The 15808-nt window shown below is 38.7% G+C and overlaps 1 protein-coding gene across 4 annotated transcripts in view; it reads left to right on the top strand.

Moving 5' to 3' along the window:
* The first annotated feature begins 7822 nt into the window (after positions 1-7822).
* Positions 7823-15808, top strand: part of LOC107877923 — a 36196-nt gene continuing 28210 nt past the window's right edge. Inside the window, exons 1-6 of one of the 4 annotated variants that reach the window (XM_016724735.2) lie at positions 7823-8086; positions 8157-8360; positions 8992-9097; positions 9471-9541; positions 9851-9916; positions 10004-10116. In XM_016724735.2, coding sequence (XP_016580221.1) covers positions 7975-8086; positions 8157-8360; positions 8992-9097; positions 9471-9541; positions 9851-9916; positions 10004-10116 — 672 coding nt within the window. In that variant the 5' untranslated portion in view covers positions 7823-7974. Of the gene's footprint in view, positions 8087-8156; positions 8361-8951; positions 9098-9470; positions 9542-9850; positions 9917-10003; positions 10117-15808 lie in introns of those variants that run through there. The other 3 variants (XM_016724753.2, XM_047407142.1, XM_016724743.2) reach the window with 3 other exon arrangements.

Here is a 15808-nt window from a genome sequence, read left to right as displayed (position 1 = left end):
GTATTGCTTGGTCATTTGGACCGAGCATTTTCTTCGTATTTTCTTTCATATGATATGACTATGCTAGTATTTAAATTATTTTAACTTGAAATAAGTGTTATTAGTAGAAACAGGCTCAAAGGGTTAGCTTGGGGCTACTTGTAGCCTTAAGCACCGTGTGACATCTAGGGAGGTAATTTTGAATTGTTACAAACTTGGTATCACAGCCTAAGGTTTTTAAGGAGTCCTAGGGAGTCTGACAAGTCGCGTTGAGTAGAGTCTTGATCATCGGTGTGAGCACGCCATATCTATGAGCAAGAGGCAACAAGATATTTTAGGAAAAAGTTGTTTCTTCTTTTAGAATCTATCATGCCTACAGTTGTCCCTCTTATCTAATAATTTGTGCCCTTCTATTTCAAAAAATGCCTCTACGAAGAGCGAATGCCCGCAGGGACGATGATGAGCAACCCCCACCTATTTACCCTTTGAATGAGACTGTGTCTCATGCTGAGTTTTGGGCGGCCTTTCTGGCGTTAGCCTATGCAGTCACAGCTAATGTTAGGGCCAATAACTAGGCTGCAGTTGCTAATCAGCAGGGAGCAGATGTAGCTGTGGCTTGGATTCGTGATTTTATGCGGATGAATCCGCCAGAGTTTTATGGGTCCAAGGCGGGTGAGGACCCACAGTTGTACTTTGAGGAGGTGAGAAATTTCAAGCAGGTGATGCATGTTTCTGAGAAAGAAAGTATTGAGTTGGTGTCTTACATGTTGAAGGACATAGCTTATGACTGGGTTGTATCATGGAGGAAAGGTAGAGGTGAAGATGTTGCTCCTATGACTTAGTAGGCATTCCAAGATACATTATTAGACAAGTTCTTTCCGCTTGAGATGGGTGAAGCAAAGATTGAGGAGTTTATGAACTTGAGGCAGGGCTCCATGACTGTTAAGGAGTACTGGTTGAAGTTCAACCAGTTGGCTAAGTATACTCTTGATTTGATACCCGAGCTAGTATGAGCAAGTTCATGATAGGTATTTTTGGTTTGGTGCTGAAAAAGTGTAGGACTGCGATGCTGCATAGGGATATAGATCTGGCTAGGTTGATGACACATACCCAGCAGATAGAGGTAGATAAGATTAGGGAGAGAGATCGAGTGAAGGGTAATAAGATGGCTAGATCTGAGCAGTATGATTTTAGCCAACCTAGGTTCCATGGAGGGAATCGCCCTCAGTTTTAGAGGCATTCGTCTATGCCAGCGCCTTTATTAGCTAGTGCTTCCGCGCCTAGAAGAAGGCAGGAGTAAGGGGCAGATCTTTTATGTCTAGGTCGCAGAATAGTATTGGTAACAGGTCCCGTTATCCTCTTTGTGCTAAGTGTGGTAGGGATCATCCTGGTGAGTGTTTCGTAGATTTAAGGGGCTGTTTTGGTTGTGGCAAGCAGGGTCACAGACTTAGAGATTGTCCTCATGCTAGATAAGGGAACAGAGATGCCCGACCTCAGGCATAGACTACTAGTGCACCAGCTCTTATACCCCATCCCGCCCCTGCTCAGGGCGTTTTATCTAGCACTACTGGCGGCCAGAGCCAGAATAGATTCTTTGCCTCACCATCCCGTCAGGAGCAGGAGGCCTCTCCCGATGCTATTAACGGTATGCTTTGTGTTTTTTACCTTGATGTCTATGTGTTATTGGACCCCGGGTTAAGTCTCTCTTATGTGACCCCACTTGTAGCTATGAGTTTCAAAATGAGTCCCAAAAAAATTCCCGAGCCTTTCCTAGTTTCTCACTCGTCGGGAAGTCAGTCGTTGCTAAATAAGTGTATAGAGATTACTATTATGGTTCTTCATAGAGTCATACTTACTGATTTGATAGAGTTAGACATGGTGGATTTTGACCTTATTCTAGGTATGGATTGGCTTCATTCTTGTTATGAGTCTATAAACTATCGTACCCATGTGGTCAAGTTTCAGTTTCCTGATGAACCATCTTTTGAGTGGTCTGGGAGTTCGGTATCTCCTAAGAGTCATTTTATCTCCTATCTCAAAGCCAAAAAGTTAATATCCAAGGGTTGCATCTATTACCTAGTTAGAGTCAAAGACACTAAGTCTGAGGCTCCAACTATTCAGTTAGTCAAAATTGTTAATGAGTTTCCAGATGTTTTTCTGGAAGATATCCCAGGGGTATCTCCCAATAGAGAGATAGAATTCGGGATTGGCTTTCTTCCCGACACTCATCCTATTTCTATTTTCCTATACCGTATGGCACCTACAGAGCTTAAGGATTTAAAAGAGCAACTCAAAGATCTCTTAGACAAAGGTTTTATTAGGCCCAGTATTTCTCTTTGGGGCGCACCTGTCTTATTCGTGCAAAAGAAAGATGGTTCTTTGCATATGGGCATTGACTACCGTCATCTTAATAAGGTCACCATTAAGAACAAGTATCCTCTTCCGAGAATTGATGACCTATTTGATCAGTTGCAAGTTATTTCTCCAATATAGACCTTAGACCCGACTATCATCAACTCAAAGTGAGGGAATGTGATATTCTAAAGACAATTTTCCAAAACCGCTATGGTCACTTTGAGTTTCTAGTCATGTCCTTCGGGCTAACCAATGCCCCAACAGCCTTTATGAACCTCATAATAGAGTATTCAAGCAATATCTTGATATATTTGTCATTGTTTTCATAGATGACATCCTTGTGTACTCCCGTAATGAGAATGACCATGCAAACCACCTTATAATTGTCTTGCAAACTCTTAAAGACCACCAGTTGTTCGCCAAATTCAGTAAGTGCAAATTTTGGCCAAGGTCTGTAGCCTTTCTGGGTCAAATTATTTCAATCGAGGGTATTAGAGTTGATCCCCGAAAAACAGAAGCTGTAAAAAATTAGCCTAGACTTATCTCTCCGTCTGACATTAGAAGTTTCTTGGGTCTAGCGGGCTACTACCGTCATTTTATTGAAGGTTTCTCTTCTATTACGTCTCTCATGACCCAGTTGCCCAAAAAAAAGTTAAGTTCCAATGGTTAGATTCCTGTGAGAAGAGTTTTCAGGAGTTGAAGACTCGACTTACTTTAGCCCTCGTGTTGACCTTTCCTGATAGTACAAATGGTTTTGTGGTGTATTGTGATGCCTCTAGAGTTGGTTTGGGTTGTGTGTTGATGCAAAAAGGTAAGGTCATAGCTTATGCCTCTAGGCAGTTGAAGCCGCATGAGAAGAATTACCCAACCCATGATCTTGAGTTAGCTGTTATGGTCTTTGTTTTAAAAATCTGGAGACATTATCTTTATGGTGTCTATGTTGATGTGTTAACTAATCATAAGAGCTTGAAGTATATGTTTACTCAGAGGGAGTTGAATCTTAGGCAGAGGAGGTGGTTGGAGTTGTTGAAAGACTATGATATGAGTGTGTTGTATCACCCAGGCAAGGCCAATGTAGTGGCGGATACCCTTAGCAGGTTATCTATGGGTAGTGTTGCTCATGTAGAGGAAGGTAAGAAAGAGTTAGCTCGTGATGTGCATTGTCTAGCTAGATTGGGTGTTAGGTTGTTAGCTTGTGATTGCATTGTCTAGCTAGATTGGGTGTTAGGTTGCTTGATTCAGCTGAGAGAAGTACTTTAGTGCAGAGTAGTTCCGAATACTCTTTAGTTTCGGAAGTGAAGAAGAAGCAAGATAAGGATCCTAGTTTGGTCAGACTGAAGGAGTTAGTTCAGGACCAAAAGATAGAGGTTTTCTCCCAAGGGAGAGATGACGTGTTGAAAGTGCAAGGTAGATTATGTATTTCATGTGTTGATGATCTAAGGTAGAGGATTATGGCTGAAACGCATGGCGCGCGGTATTCTATTTATCCTTGAACTACTAAGGTGTACCGCGACTTGCAGAAAATCTATTGGTTGAATGGTATGAAGAAGGATATAGCCGAGTCCGTAGCAAAGTGTGCAACGTGCCAACAGGTTAAGGTAGAGCACCCAAGACCTAGTGGTGTGATGCAAGAGTTTGGTATACCCATTTGGAAGTAGGAGGTGGTAAATATGGACGTCGTAATCGGGTTGCCTCTTTTGCGTCATCATCATGATTCTATTTGGGTTGTTGTAGACAGGATGACTAGGTTTGAATATTTCTTGCCCGTGCATATGTCTTATGCAGCTGAGGATTATGCTAGATTGTATATCCGGGAGTTAGTCAGGCTGCACGGAGTTCCCTCATCTATCATTTTGGATAGGGGCACTTAATTTACTTCTCAGTTTTAGAGGGCGTTCCAGCAGGGTCTTGGTACCCAAGTCCTTTTGTGTTCCGCTTTTCATCCGCAGACAGATGGTCAGGCTAAGAGGACCATTCAGACCCTGGAAGATATGTTGAGGGCATGTACTCTTGATTTCAAAGGTAGTTGGGATGAGCATTTGTCATTGATAGAGTTTGCCTATTATAATACTTACCATGCTAGCATCGGGATGACACTATTTGAGGCCTTGTATGGTAGGAGATATATATCACCCATAGGTTGGTTTAAAGTGGGTGAAGCTGTCATGATTGGGCCTGATGCAGTATTTGAAGCTATGGAGAAAGTTAAGTTGATTAGAGAGAGGTTGAAGACCGCCCAGAGTCATCAAAAGTCTTATGACGATGTGAGGAAAAGAGATCTTGAGTTTGAAGTGGGTGATTTGGTATACTTGAAGATTTCACCCATGAAAGAGGTGAAAAGGTTTGGTAAAAAGGGGAAGCTTAGTCCCCGTTATGTTGGCCCCTATAGAGTCTTGAGCCGTGTTGGTAAAGTAGCCTATGAAGTTGAGTTGCCCATAGAGTTGTCAGTAGTTCATCCCATCTTTCATGTCTCAATGGTCAAGAAGCACATTGGTGATTTCGTTGTGGTAGATCCTTTAGAGAGAGCTGATATTCAGAACAATCTTTCATTCGATGAGATTCCTGTTGAGATTCTAGACTTTCAGATTCGTAAACTGAGGAACAAAGAGGTTCCTTTAGTCAGAGTTTTATGCGGAACCAGTCAGTTGAGGGCGCTACTTGGGAGGCAGAAGCAGACATGCGAGCCAAGTAACCGCACCTCTTTTCCATAAGTTCAGATCAATCTGAAGGTATTATTCTTCCTTAATTCAGCCCTTCTAATCTAAAGTTTCGCTATATGTATCTGTTCTTGCAATTTTCGAGGCATTCAAGAGTTTAGAGAGATTTTGTGTTTTTCCTGTGTTCCTAGTCTAACTAGTGACATTCGAAGATGAATGTTTCTAAGGGGAAGATACTGTAAGACCCCGCAAAATTCTCTCGTAGAATGAGCCTTAGGGCATGTCAAGTGAGGCGTAATTCTGACCCTAAAAAATTAAGAAGTGACTTCCTAAGTGAGTATCATGTTAACCATATAGAATTTCCCTAATTTTGATTTTTTATCACATGGAAAATTTGATAAGCTTTCAGTCGATATAAGATTCGACCAAATTCGATACCTGGGTAAAAAGTTTTGGCTAATTTAAGTCCTAGTCGTAAAATAGCGTCATTTTAGTGTTTGGCGCGTCGGGAGAGGGTCTATCTGACAATTGTCAATTCCCAATGGAACTTCGCGATAGTGGCGCGTCGCGGAGGACCCCAATTTCCTAATAATCAATTTCCAGTGGTCTGGCGTGATTGTGACGCGTCGCGCTGAAGTTGCAGGTCCCAACTAGTGGGACAACTCGATGGCTCCGCGTCACGGTGACTACCAGATTACCATTTGTCAATTTCTAGTGAGCCACTGCGATAGTGGCGCATCGCGTAGCCCATGAAATCGAGTTCCCAGTTCAATTTTTCCAGCTTCATACAAAAGTTAAAAAGGGCACTTTGGACTTTTTCCAAGCCTCTTAAACCGTACAAACACCAAATCAAGGTCATTTACAAGCATTCTATGAAGTTTTTCTCAAGTTCTCTCTCAACAAAAACCCTAAGTATCAAAAACCTCTTCCAAGAATCTCAAGAATCCACCATAGATTTTCTTAATTGAGTCAAGATTCAAGGTTTCCAAGTTAAGGGCTTCAAGAACCCTCATTCAAGAGTACGAATAGAGTCCCAAAAGCGAGAGTTCATCCAAAGCTTCTAATTCAAGGTATGTGGGGTTTTGAACAAGGGTAATCCTTTCACCCTTATGCCCAAAGACTTATTTAAACGACAATTCTCTTCGATTTATGAGATTTTACATGGAATTGAATTGGGGTTTTTCACCCATTGTTATTGGTTGCAAGCTTTTGATGTTTCCCTCTAATTGAGAGTCTAATGGCATGATTTTTACATGTTATCTTGAGAAATTACAGTTGGGTCTATATCCCATGATTTTAATCCTTGAGAAGTTAATAGTTGAAATGTTTGAGATATTGAAGTATATGAGTTGTTGAGATTTTAAGACAAATTGCTGAAATTTCCAGATTTCTATAAGCACCCATGATTTGAGTATTCTGAGATTATTGAGAAATGTTTTAACCTAATGGTCATTAAGTTTTGAAATCTACTCCACTACATGAGATTACAGATTTGATTATTGGGTTCTTATTGAACCATGAGATTATTCTAAAGTGGATATTCATGAGATGAGTGAGATAAACTAAAGGGAGTAGTATTTAGCACCGAGTTGGGTAAGTTACCACGGTTTCTTACCCCAGAACTATGTGCCACAGTAGGTTGGGCCTAAGGCCGAGATATTAGGCCCGAGGCCGAGATAAGTGATCATTGAATTAAGGTTATACTCCTTGGCAAGAGTATGACGCCTCTCCCCAATGTGAGGTCTTTTCCTTAGGAGGACAAAATGTTGGACTCCATGTAGCTCACATGGTTTATATCGATTAAGAGAAACTCCCTAAGCTAAAGTATTTTCCATTGAGATAAGATATTTTCCTTTAAAACTAAAATACTTTCCTTTGATATGAGTATTTTCCCTAAATCTTGAAATGAGATATTTTCCTAACGTGAATGAAATACCTTCAAGTATGTTCCAAAGTTATATGATTTCGAATTCCAAGTATTTGAGTTCAAAAGAGTTATGAGTTCTTGAGCATTGAAGAAGTTTTACTCTCCATGAGACATATGCATGCGTTCAAAGTATTGCTTAAAGTTTCCTTTAGCCTTGGATAATGAGAATAAGAGAAGAGTACAAATTTCAAAGCAGAAAGTATAATGACTCACGAGATTGTGTTACATGTTCCATTTTACATGATTCATGAGCTTCACATTTTATACTTATTTAAGCCATGTGAGTCATTACTTATTACATGCATGATTTGATTTAAGAGTATTGATGTTGTTTTCTATAAATGTATGCACCCCTACATACTTAGTACATTCCCAAGTGCTGATCCACATGTACGTCTATGTGTTATATTGTCTTGTAATGTAGGTTCAGGTGTTCAGTCCCAGCCTCATCAGTGACTTCTGAGTACCTCTGTCTACATCCCTACAGTGGTGAGTCCTTATGGTTCGAGGACCTATTGTCAGACATTTCAGCATTTGAGAGACTATGTTATTACTTTTAGTTCATTTTGAGTCAGTTGGGGACCTGTCTCAATGACTCTCTAGTTCATGGATTAGTAGAGACTTTGTCAGACTAGTTATCAGATTGTGGTTGTGTTGAGATTTCTGGTATTGCTTGATCATTTGGACCGAGCATTTTCTCCGTATTTCCTTTCATATGATATGATTATGCTAGTGTTTAAATTATTTCATCTTGAAATGAGTGTTATTAGTAGAAACAGGCTCAAAGGGTTAGCTTGAAGCTACTTGTATTCTTAAGCATTGTGTGACGTCCCGGGAGACAATTTCAGGTCGTTACAGTCGACACTAGGGGTACTAAATATAGGAAAAAAATTATTTGAAAAATAATGAGACTCTTGTGAAGATTGAGTATTTAATTGAAATTTCGGTAAAGATTGAAAGATAAAATGTTCATCCCTTTTGTTTGCTTGGCTTTATAAACCTCAAAAATCTCCACTACCGCGTCGAACCCCATACGCTTCTTCCTCAAACTAACAAATGGATGACTCAATAGGCAAATTTTGCGAAACCATGGCCGTTTTCTGTAAGAATCTCGAAAACAGCTGCCACGCCCTGAAAGAGTCCGTGGATCGTCGCCCCATACCTCTTGGTATAAACTTTCCTACAGATTTACCTTTAATTTTTTTTCCAAATAAAATATGACGTCTAGCTTTGTACAGATTCAGCGTCGACGACCTTTGTGCAAAGCCTGAACCAGAGAGTATTGTCACTGAGCGGTGACCTCAATGTGCTGGAGTCCATGTCTTGTGGAACGGTGTCATTCGAGGAGCTGCTGGGTCATTGCAATGAAGTTTCCAAAAAGAACCAAACTGATCTTCTTTCCCTGTTGGACTGTCTCCGTAATCATGGCTATATTGCTTCTTGTAAGTAAAACAATCAATCAATGTTGTGGTCAAGCTTCCATTCAGGTCTAAATCATTCCATTGCTACTTTGCCTTGGAAAATTAGAGGATCTAAATGTAGAGGTTTTTATGGTTTCACACTTACCTGGTTAGCACCAGACCTACTTTTAAGTGCAACAACAATAACCAAACATTCAATGTCACGTAATTGGTATTGCCTATGTGATTCTTTTTTTTATTTTTGAGTGTCACATGCCCACTTTGAATATCCTGTTAAGTTTCCCATAAAATTTTCAGAAGATTTTAAATTGGGATATGCTCATTGGAGCAACTAGTAGTAATGTCACATACCCTGTGTTGTGGTCACTGATGTATTTTAAATTTTTGATCTTGTAGTTTTCTCTTTTCAGAAAACAAATATATTGGTTTTTGTCTCTCAGATGCCCATTGGAGCTAGTATTAGATTTCTGTGGTCTGTACCTTTTACTTTATCATCAATGTTGTACGTTAAACATGTGAAATTGCCATATCGGGCAATATCATAAATTCTGGTTATCTTTTAACATTCTGCCTTTTTCTTTGTACGATTAATCATCTCACTTTGTTTAGTAGTTACTTATCGGCTGGTTTGCTATCTTCCTTGCTGCACAAGTGGATCTTATGGATGAAGATAGTGAAGGAGAAGATGACCCAAAAGTTTCGGAAGATTTATCTTATGACTGCAGCTTAGACTTGAAAAAAATTGAAGATGATCCCTTGTATCCTTTATGATTGTATTATGTCTAATCAAACAAAAATGTTGTACTTGAATCCTTCTAAACTTTAGGCTCTTAGAAGAATCACAATATGGATATTCTTTCACTCGGTGAACTCAGTGCAGGTCCATGCTCAATATGACTTTCCTCTTCCAGGAAAATAATGTGTTTTGCTTATTTTCATTTTTCCAGAAAAAAAAAAAAAAGAAGCAAAATAATGTGAGGAAGAAAGAGTTGCAGCACCATCAATTTGCATGAATGATTGTTTAGAAGTTGAGGTGTAGCCCTTCCCCGAACATTGTGTAAAGCGGGGATGCTTCGTACACTGGGCTTCCCCTTTTAAGGAGATTTTACGTGTGCTACTTAACATTTTTAGGCTGGATGATTCTCTTAATTTGCAGAATCTTGGTCTCTCTGATGTTTGCCTAGCTACCATAGCATCTGAAGGTGAGTTTCATACACAGGAATCAAATTGCCATATCTTGATGGAATATTAAGAAAAAAAGTTCGAGGTGTGAATTGCATTAGATTCTTCACTTGTAGATTTATATTACATGTGTTATCTTCAACCTCAAGGGGCATTGCAAAGATGTATCTGGACATAAAAGTAAAAACTATCTCCCCAATTTCTTTCAAACTATGCTTTAGATTTGTGCGGAGGAACAAAGTTTCTCGATGCCTTTGCTCTAGTTTTCTTTTATGATAAATTATAACTTGAAATATTTTCTTTCATCTCATCTATATTCTGATTTGCAGCAAATGCTGTATATGAGAAAGAGGGAGTCTATCTATCCACGGGGAAGAAACAGGATAATAATGATGGTACAAAATTCACATTCCACATCATTAACTTGGTAAACTTAGCATTACATGGTGTCTAAGGTGTGTTTCTTGGCTTTCTGAACATAGGGAAAATGAACGATGAATTGAAGTCATCTGAAGATATTCAGTCACTAATAACTGTGTCAGAAGATGATTATGAAAACCTCCCGAAACATATGAAGAGTTTAGCTTCATGGCAGGTGTGGTTTCTGTATCGGTGATCTCATTATCTTGACAGTCTTATTCTAAGAAAAGAAGTTCTTAAGAGTAGAGACTGCGCAGATCAAGGTATATCCTTATACAAATTGAATTCACCCATGAAGATTTTACTGGTGAGATATTCAAATGACCTACTCTGGTAGATGGAGCATATGCGTATAAAGGTTGTCTTGCTGCTAAAAGAAAAAAAAAGCATGTATGAATTATCTTAATAGGTTGGGGAGTGGCATGCCCTTGTGCTTTGAGATCTTTGGCGAGGCACCTAAATGAATGTCAAATTACTAAAAGCTTAAGTATATCTTCAAAACAGTGTATGCTTCTCTTAAGTCTTGCCTCAACTGATTTGAACTTTGAGTGATTTATGAGGACAACTATCCAAAAGGTGTCGTCACATATGGATGTTATACATATAGGTAAAGTGTGTATACCTCCCTCAGTGATGGGTTGTCACATATAACCAGTGTGAACTTTTGAGAGTATCTAAAGTGCATGCTTTGATTTTCCTATCAAACTGATGGAGCTTGATAAGATATCAAAAGTAGAAAAAGGTACCATTTTTTTTAATCTTCTCTTCCCTTTCCTTTCTCTTTTCCCCTGTCCAACTTCTTTCTTTCTTCTTTTTCCAGCCACGGAACACAAAAAAGTGGAATATGGATGGAACTTCTAAAGAAATATGCCAGATCTATTCTGCAGAATTGTGCCAAAAATATTCTAGACATTTTTTTAACTAGGTATTCTATAGTAATAGAACCAAGTAAATTAGGCAATTGACCTCATTAGAGTATCAAGAGGAATTTTTTTGTGGGGCGGTAATGGAGAAAAGAGAGCCTTTTATCTGGTGAAGCGGGACAAGTTAATGTTGGATAAAAGAAGAGGTGGACTTGGTATTAGTATCTTGAAGGCACACAACAGTAGCTTACTTATGAAGTGGCATTTACGATATGAAAAGAAGATGGGAGCTTATGGAGAAGGGTTAAATACGGGTAATAAAACATCTGGAAGAGGTCCTATTAACTAGGTTGCACCTATGCAGCTTATGGTGAATCTTTTAATGTCAACAAAGTAAAAGTTGGTAATGGAAGACATACGAGATTTTGGTAAGATGGTCGGATAGGACACACCTCTCTTATCATTCCATATGCTAACTTTTATAGGCTCATTTTGGATAGGGCGTGCGAGATTTTGGTAAGATGGTTAGATAGGATGATACAAGTATGATCGTGATTGTGGACCAATACGTAAAGACTCGAGCTCGAGTGGTTGCTCAACCAATGGAACAAGCTTTGAAGTGTAGAGAACAAGTCCCAACACTCCAAAGCCGTCCAATATGCACACTCGAAGGCTGCCCCTTTGTCTTGGTTCATTAAGGGCATTATAGTCATTTTATAATAAGTTATAACCTAGACTATAAATAGAACATATTAGGTCTTTTGTTCACAACTTAGATGATATTTTGAGAGCTCTTTGAGAGTGTTCATACAGGTATGGATATCACTTGTGACAAGTGTGGAATCACTTGTGTTGGTTGCTTGTTTTGAAACGTTGGTTGCTTAGGGATTCCGTTCCCTTGAGGTCACCGTAAGAACTTGATGTTATTTGTATGAATTCTTGGGTCTTAGTGTTCAATAGACACTTTGGTTTATAGTGTTTGTGCATTGTGTGTCAAGTTATCTATCATTCTATCTTATTATTGTTGTTGTGTTCATTATTGGTTTTGGGTGTCCAAACCCGAGACCTTGTTGTGTCATTTTTGTTCTTGTTATTGTGTTGTAATCTTAGTTTGTGGCTCGCTGATTATAGGTGTTGAACACCTTAGAATCCTGTTGTTATCGTGCTTGTATTGTTATTGTGTAGTGAATCCGAGAGGGGTCACCAAAAGGGGTCCTCGGTTCTTCAAATCATGGACTGTTTTGGTGTGTGTTAGTGTCTTCTTTGTCGATCTTGTATCATAGGACATGCCCCTCTAATCACTCAATATCCTTACCTTTATAGGCTCGTTTTGGATATTTAGTTTCTGATTCCTGGAATGGGATCAATTGGTGTTCAGCTTTTCGTGGAAGTTGCTTTGATTGGGAAGTCCCTAGATTGGCTTTACTTTAGGGTGATTTAGAGAATATTGCTCTGGATGTAGAAGTTCCAGACAATATTGTATGGACAAGACAGACAAATGGACAATTCTTTGTTAATTCATGATATAGGGAAACCAACAAGGAAGGGGGCAGCAAAGAAAATTGACTTTGGAAGCAACAATGGACGTCAAAGCACCCTATAAAGTCAATTGTTTTTTGTGGCTAGTTTCACATAATTCGTGTCTTACTCAAGCTAATAGATATTCATGTAAGGAGCACATCAATCAGATACTGAATGCTAAATCATGTGTGGAGCTAGAATATAATGCTATGGCCCAGGGGGTTTGTGAACTTTTGTGGTTACAAAAACAACTAGAGCAATTGAGATTGTCTGAAGAAGGGTAGCTTTTCTTATATTGTGATAACAAGGCTGCAGTCAGTATAGCTCATTAATCCAGTCCAACTTGACCGAACAAAGCATGTTGAAATTGTCCGACACTTCATCAAAGAGAAGTTACAAGTGCTGTCTTGATTTTGTTCCATGTGTCATCAGAAAAGCAGCTAGCTAATGTATTTACCACAGGTTTTAACAAATGAACTTTCCATACACTGGTTTGCAAGTTGGGCAAAGTGGGGGAGTGTTTATTAATTAGAGATTTCCTAGCTTAATTGTAGATGATTGTTCTAGAATAATTACTTCATTATAATTGATTGTCTTTTCTTATTTTGTTTTAGAACTCATTGTATAAGTACCCATTCTATGGGATGTAAAAGTTATCAAGAAATACCAATAAGCCTTTTCTTCTTGAAATCTTCAGCGTTCAAGGGGACAACGGAGCAATTACTTTTACTCCAACGTTAACATTAAATGTTAGGTGTAAGGTTCGACCCTCAAAATAGAAAAATATTCATTCATCAAAAGAAGTATGATGCATGGAAACAGTCACCAGTACAAAACTCCTTTGCATAGACTGTTCGCAACAACAAATGTGTACAATGAATTAAAAACTCAAAGTGGAGCATTCATTAGACTACTCTATCAAAATCTCCAATAAGGCAACAGTAGGTGATACTCTACTTAAAAGGTATATCATTGGCAGGTTCTCCAAAGAGAGATACAATACTGTTCGAATGTAACAAATGGAGCAATTTGATTGTAGTGTATGAGTTAAATGAATTCGATTTTCTATTTGAGTTCTTAAGCAACAAGTTATGACAAAAAACCGGAGAGAAAGAATGCTTCTCTGATATTGAGTTGTTGCTCACTGACTACGACATTTACCCAAAAGAGACAAAACTCGATTAGGTATGGATAAGTGTGCTCGCCCTATTGTTACATCTGTAGTCTTTATAAAATAGGAAGGCAGTAGAGGAAAAATGTGGTGGTTGGATAGAAACTAAAAAATCATATGAGGTGAACTCATATCAAAATAAAAGGACAATTGAATTTGATCCCTAGAGTTGTAGAGGTTGAAAATTGAGGTTTTATTTCCTCATGCGAATGTCCGATCATCATCAATGTTTGCCGAGAATGCATTCCTAAATAAGAAATTTCTAGGGTCTATGTACGCATGGGGCTCCTTGTGGTTCACTCAAATTTTAAAAATTTAGAGATGGATGTAACACACGGTAAAGAGCTGGTAATTATAGAAAATACCAAGGCAAGGGTTTGAACTGAAATGGGCTGATTGCACGAAGGAAAATAACTATGTTGTAGTTGAAATGCGCAGACTATCATGACCCAAAATCCCATGGGTTGTGGTGGCACCTACCCCAACCCGACCATGGTAGGTAAGCCTAACTCAACAACTCGAAAGAACTCATAAATAAGGGAATAGGCTAGAAGTCCATACATAATAACTAAAGGTAAAGTCTCCAATAAACATAAACGAAACTGAAAGTACAGATAGAATTCCCTAAGAGTTGGTAGTCATAATGCAAGAGCAACTCTAGAAGCAGATGTCAAATCTAAAGAAATACAATCTGTCGAAAAAGGAAAAACAAGATAGAAGTGAATGATAGATGAAACTGGGTAATCTCCGAATACAGGAGCTACCACAGTCTCAAAGATAGCACGCTGTTCTATCAAACATCGTACTGCTCACTCGAGCTGGGATCTTGTCACGCCCCGAGACTATAACCTGGACGTAACATGATGCTTAGGACTATGAGTAGCTCAATGCTAACCCATGACAACTGACATAGTACTAAACCATATTTTTATTATCATAAAGGCATAAGCGGAAACTAAATGTTATAATAACCTACATAAGAAATATCAAATGTGAAATCTGTCCCATATCAACTGAAAACAACCTAAATATGGTGTTAAGTTGAAATGTCTACTAAGTCTAGACAAGCCTCAAGAAATACTAAGGAGCCACTGGGACAAACTCTTAGCTGACTCATATTCATGAAATATTGAACTAAACACAAGTATGAACTATTGAGAAAGCATAAAAGCATAGTCCTCGGAACATGAGGACTCACTAATTGAACTAGAGTAGGCACTTGTGATCACGACTAGTCGTGGAGCTGAGGGAGAGTACTAGGACCTATATCATGATAGGATGCAACACAAGAAGTATGTGGATAGTACTATGGAATGTACTGAGTATATGAGAAATGCATGAAATCATGTAAAACTGGTGGAAATCATGTAAGGAGTAAAGAGTATGCATGAAAAGTATACAATGACGCACTACCTTTCATTAATAAGGCTAAAATCGTAAAACATATAAGTAAAGTGTAAGGAATCATAATGAAACAAATTTAGTGAGCCATGTAAACGTAAGTTTGTTTCACTGGGGGAGTTCCTCTTAACCAAGATAAACCATGTGAGCAACACGAAATCCAACATATGCCTCGTTGGAAGGCCGCAATATACCTTGCCAGGGGTATAAAGCCATGACTGATATGATCACTAAACATGAGCCCATTAGGGTAAATATAATATCTACGGTGGCATGTAGGTTTGGGCTAGAATGTGATGAAACTCGGCTTCGCTTGGTGCTCAATCCTACTCCCAAAACAATACTATTTGCTGATTCATCACGAAAGTAAGCATGAAACTAGTTTAAAATTAAACTGATGACCGTTGTCCTAACATGCTGAAAACTAGTCATGCTTCTTCTATTATTTTCTTGGAATCATGGAAAATATTCTGGTAATCTTGCTAAAACTGAGATCGTAAGGTCAAATCATGTCAGACTTGCTCAATTCATGTTAAATTTGATAAGTAATGGATCATAGACTAAATCATGCATGGAACTCTAAGTAAATTATGTAGTTTAGGAGTCCGAAATAGATAAAGTTCATAAAACCATGAGAGAAACATCATATGAAATTTGGGTAGTAGCCCTAATGAAACAAATTTATAACCTTTTAAGAAAACTAAAGTTTTTAAGCCACAAGAGTGAAAAGAATGCTCCTGTTGAATTCCCACATACCTAGACTGAAGAGAAATTGACTTGAGACTTGAGAGAATCTGACTTGGGAAGAACCCTTTGAGTTTTCTGGCTTGGACTGGGAGGAATGCTTCTTTCTCTGACTTGGAAGGATTATCAATGTTAATGAGGGATTTGGAGTGGGTAAGTCTATAATT

The sequence above is a fragment of the Capsicum annuum genome, chromosome 1 (assembly GCF_002878395.1).
Source record: "Capsicum annuum cultivar UCD-10X-F1 chromosome 1, UCD10Xv1.1, whole genome shotgun sequence".
Classification (NCBI taxonomy): Eukaryota; Viridiplantae; Streptophyta; class Magnoliopsida; order Solanales; family Solanaceae; genus Capsicum; species Capsicum annuum.
Note: the sequence above shows the minus strand (reverse complement) of the source record. Positions and strands in the feature narration are given on the sequence as shown.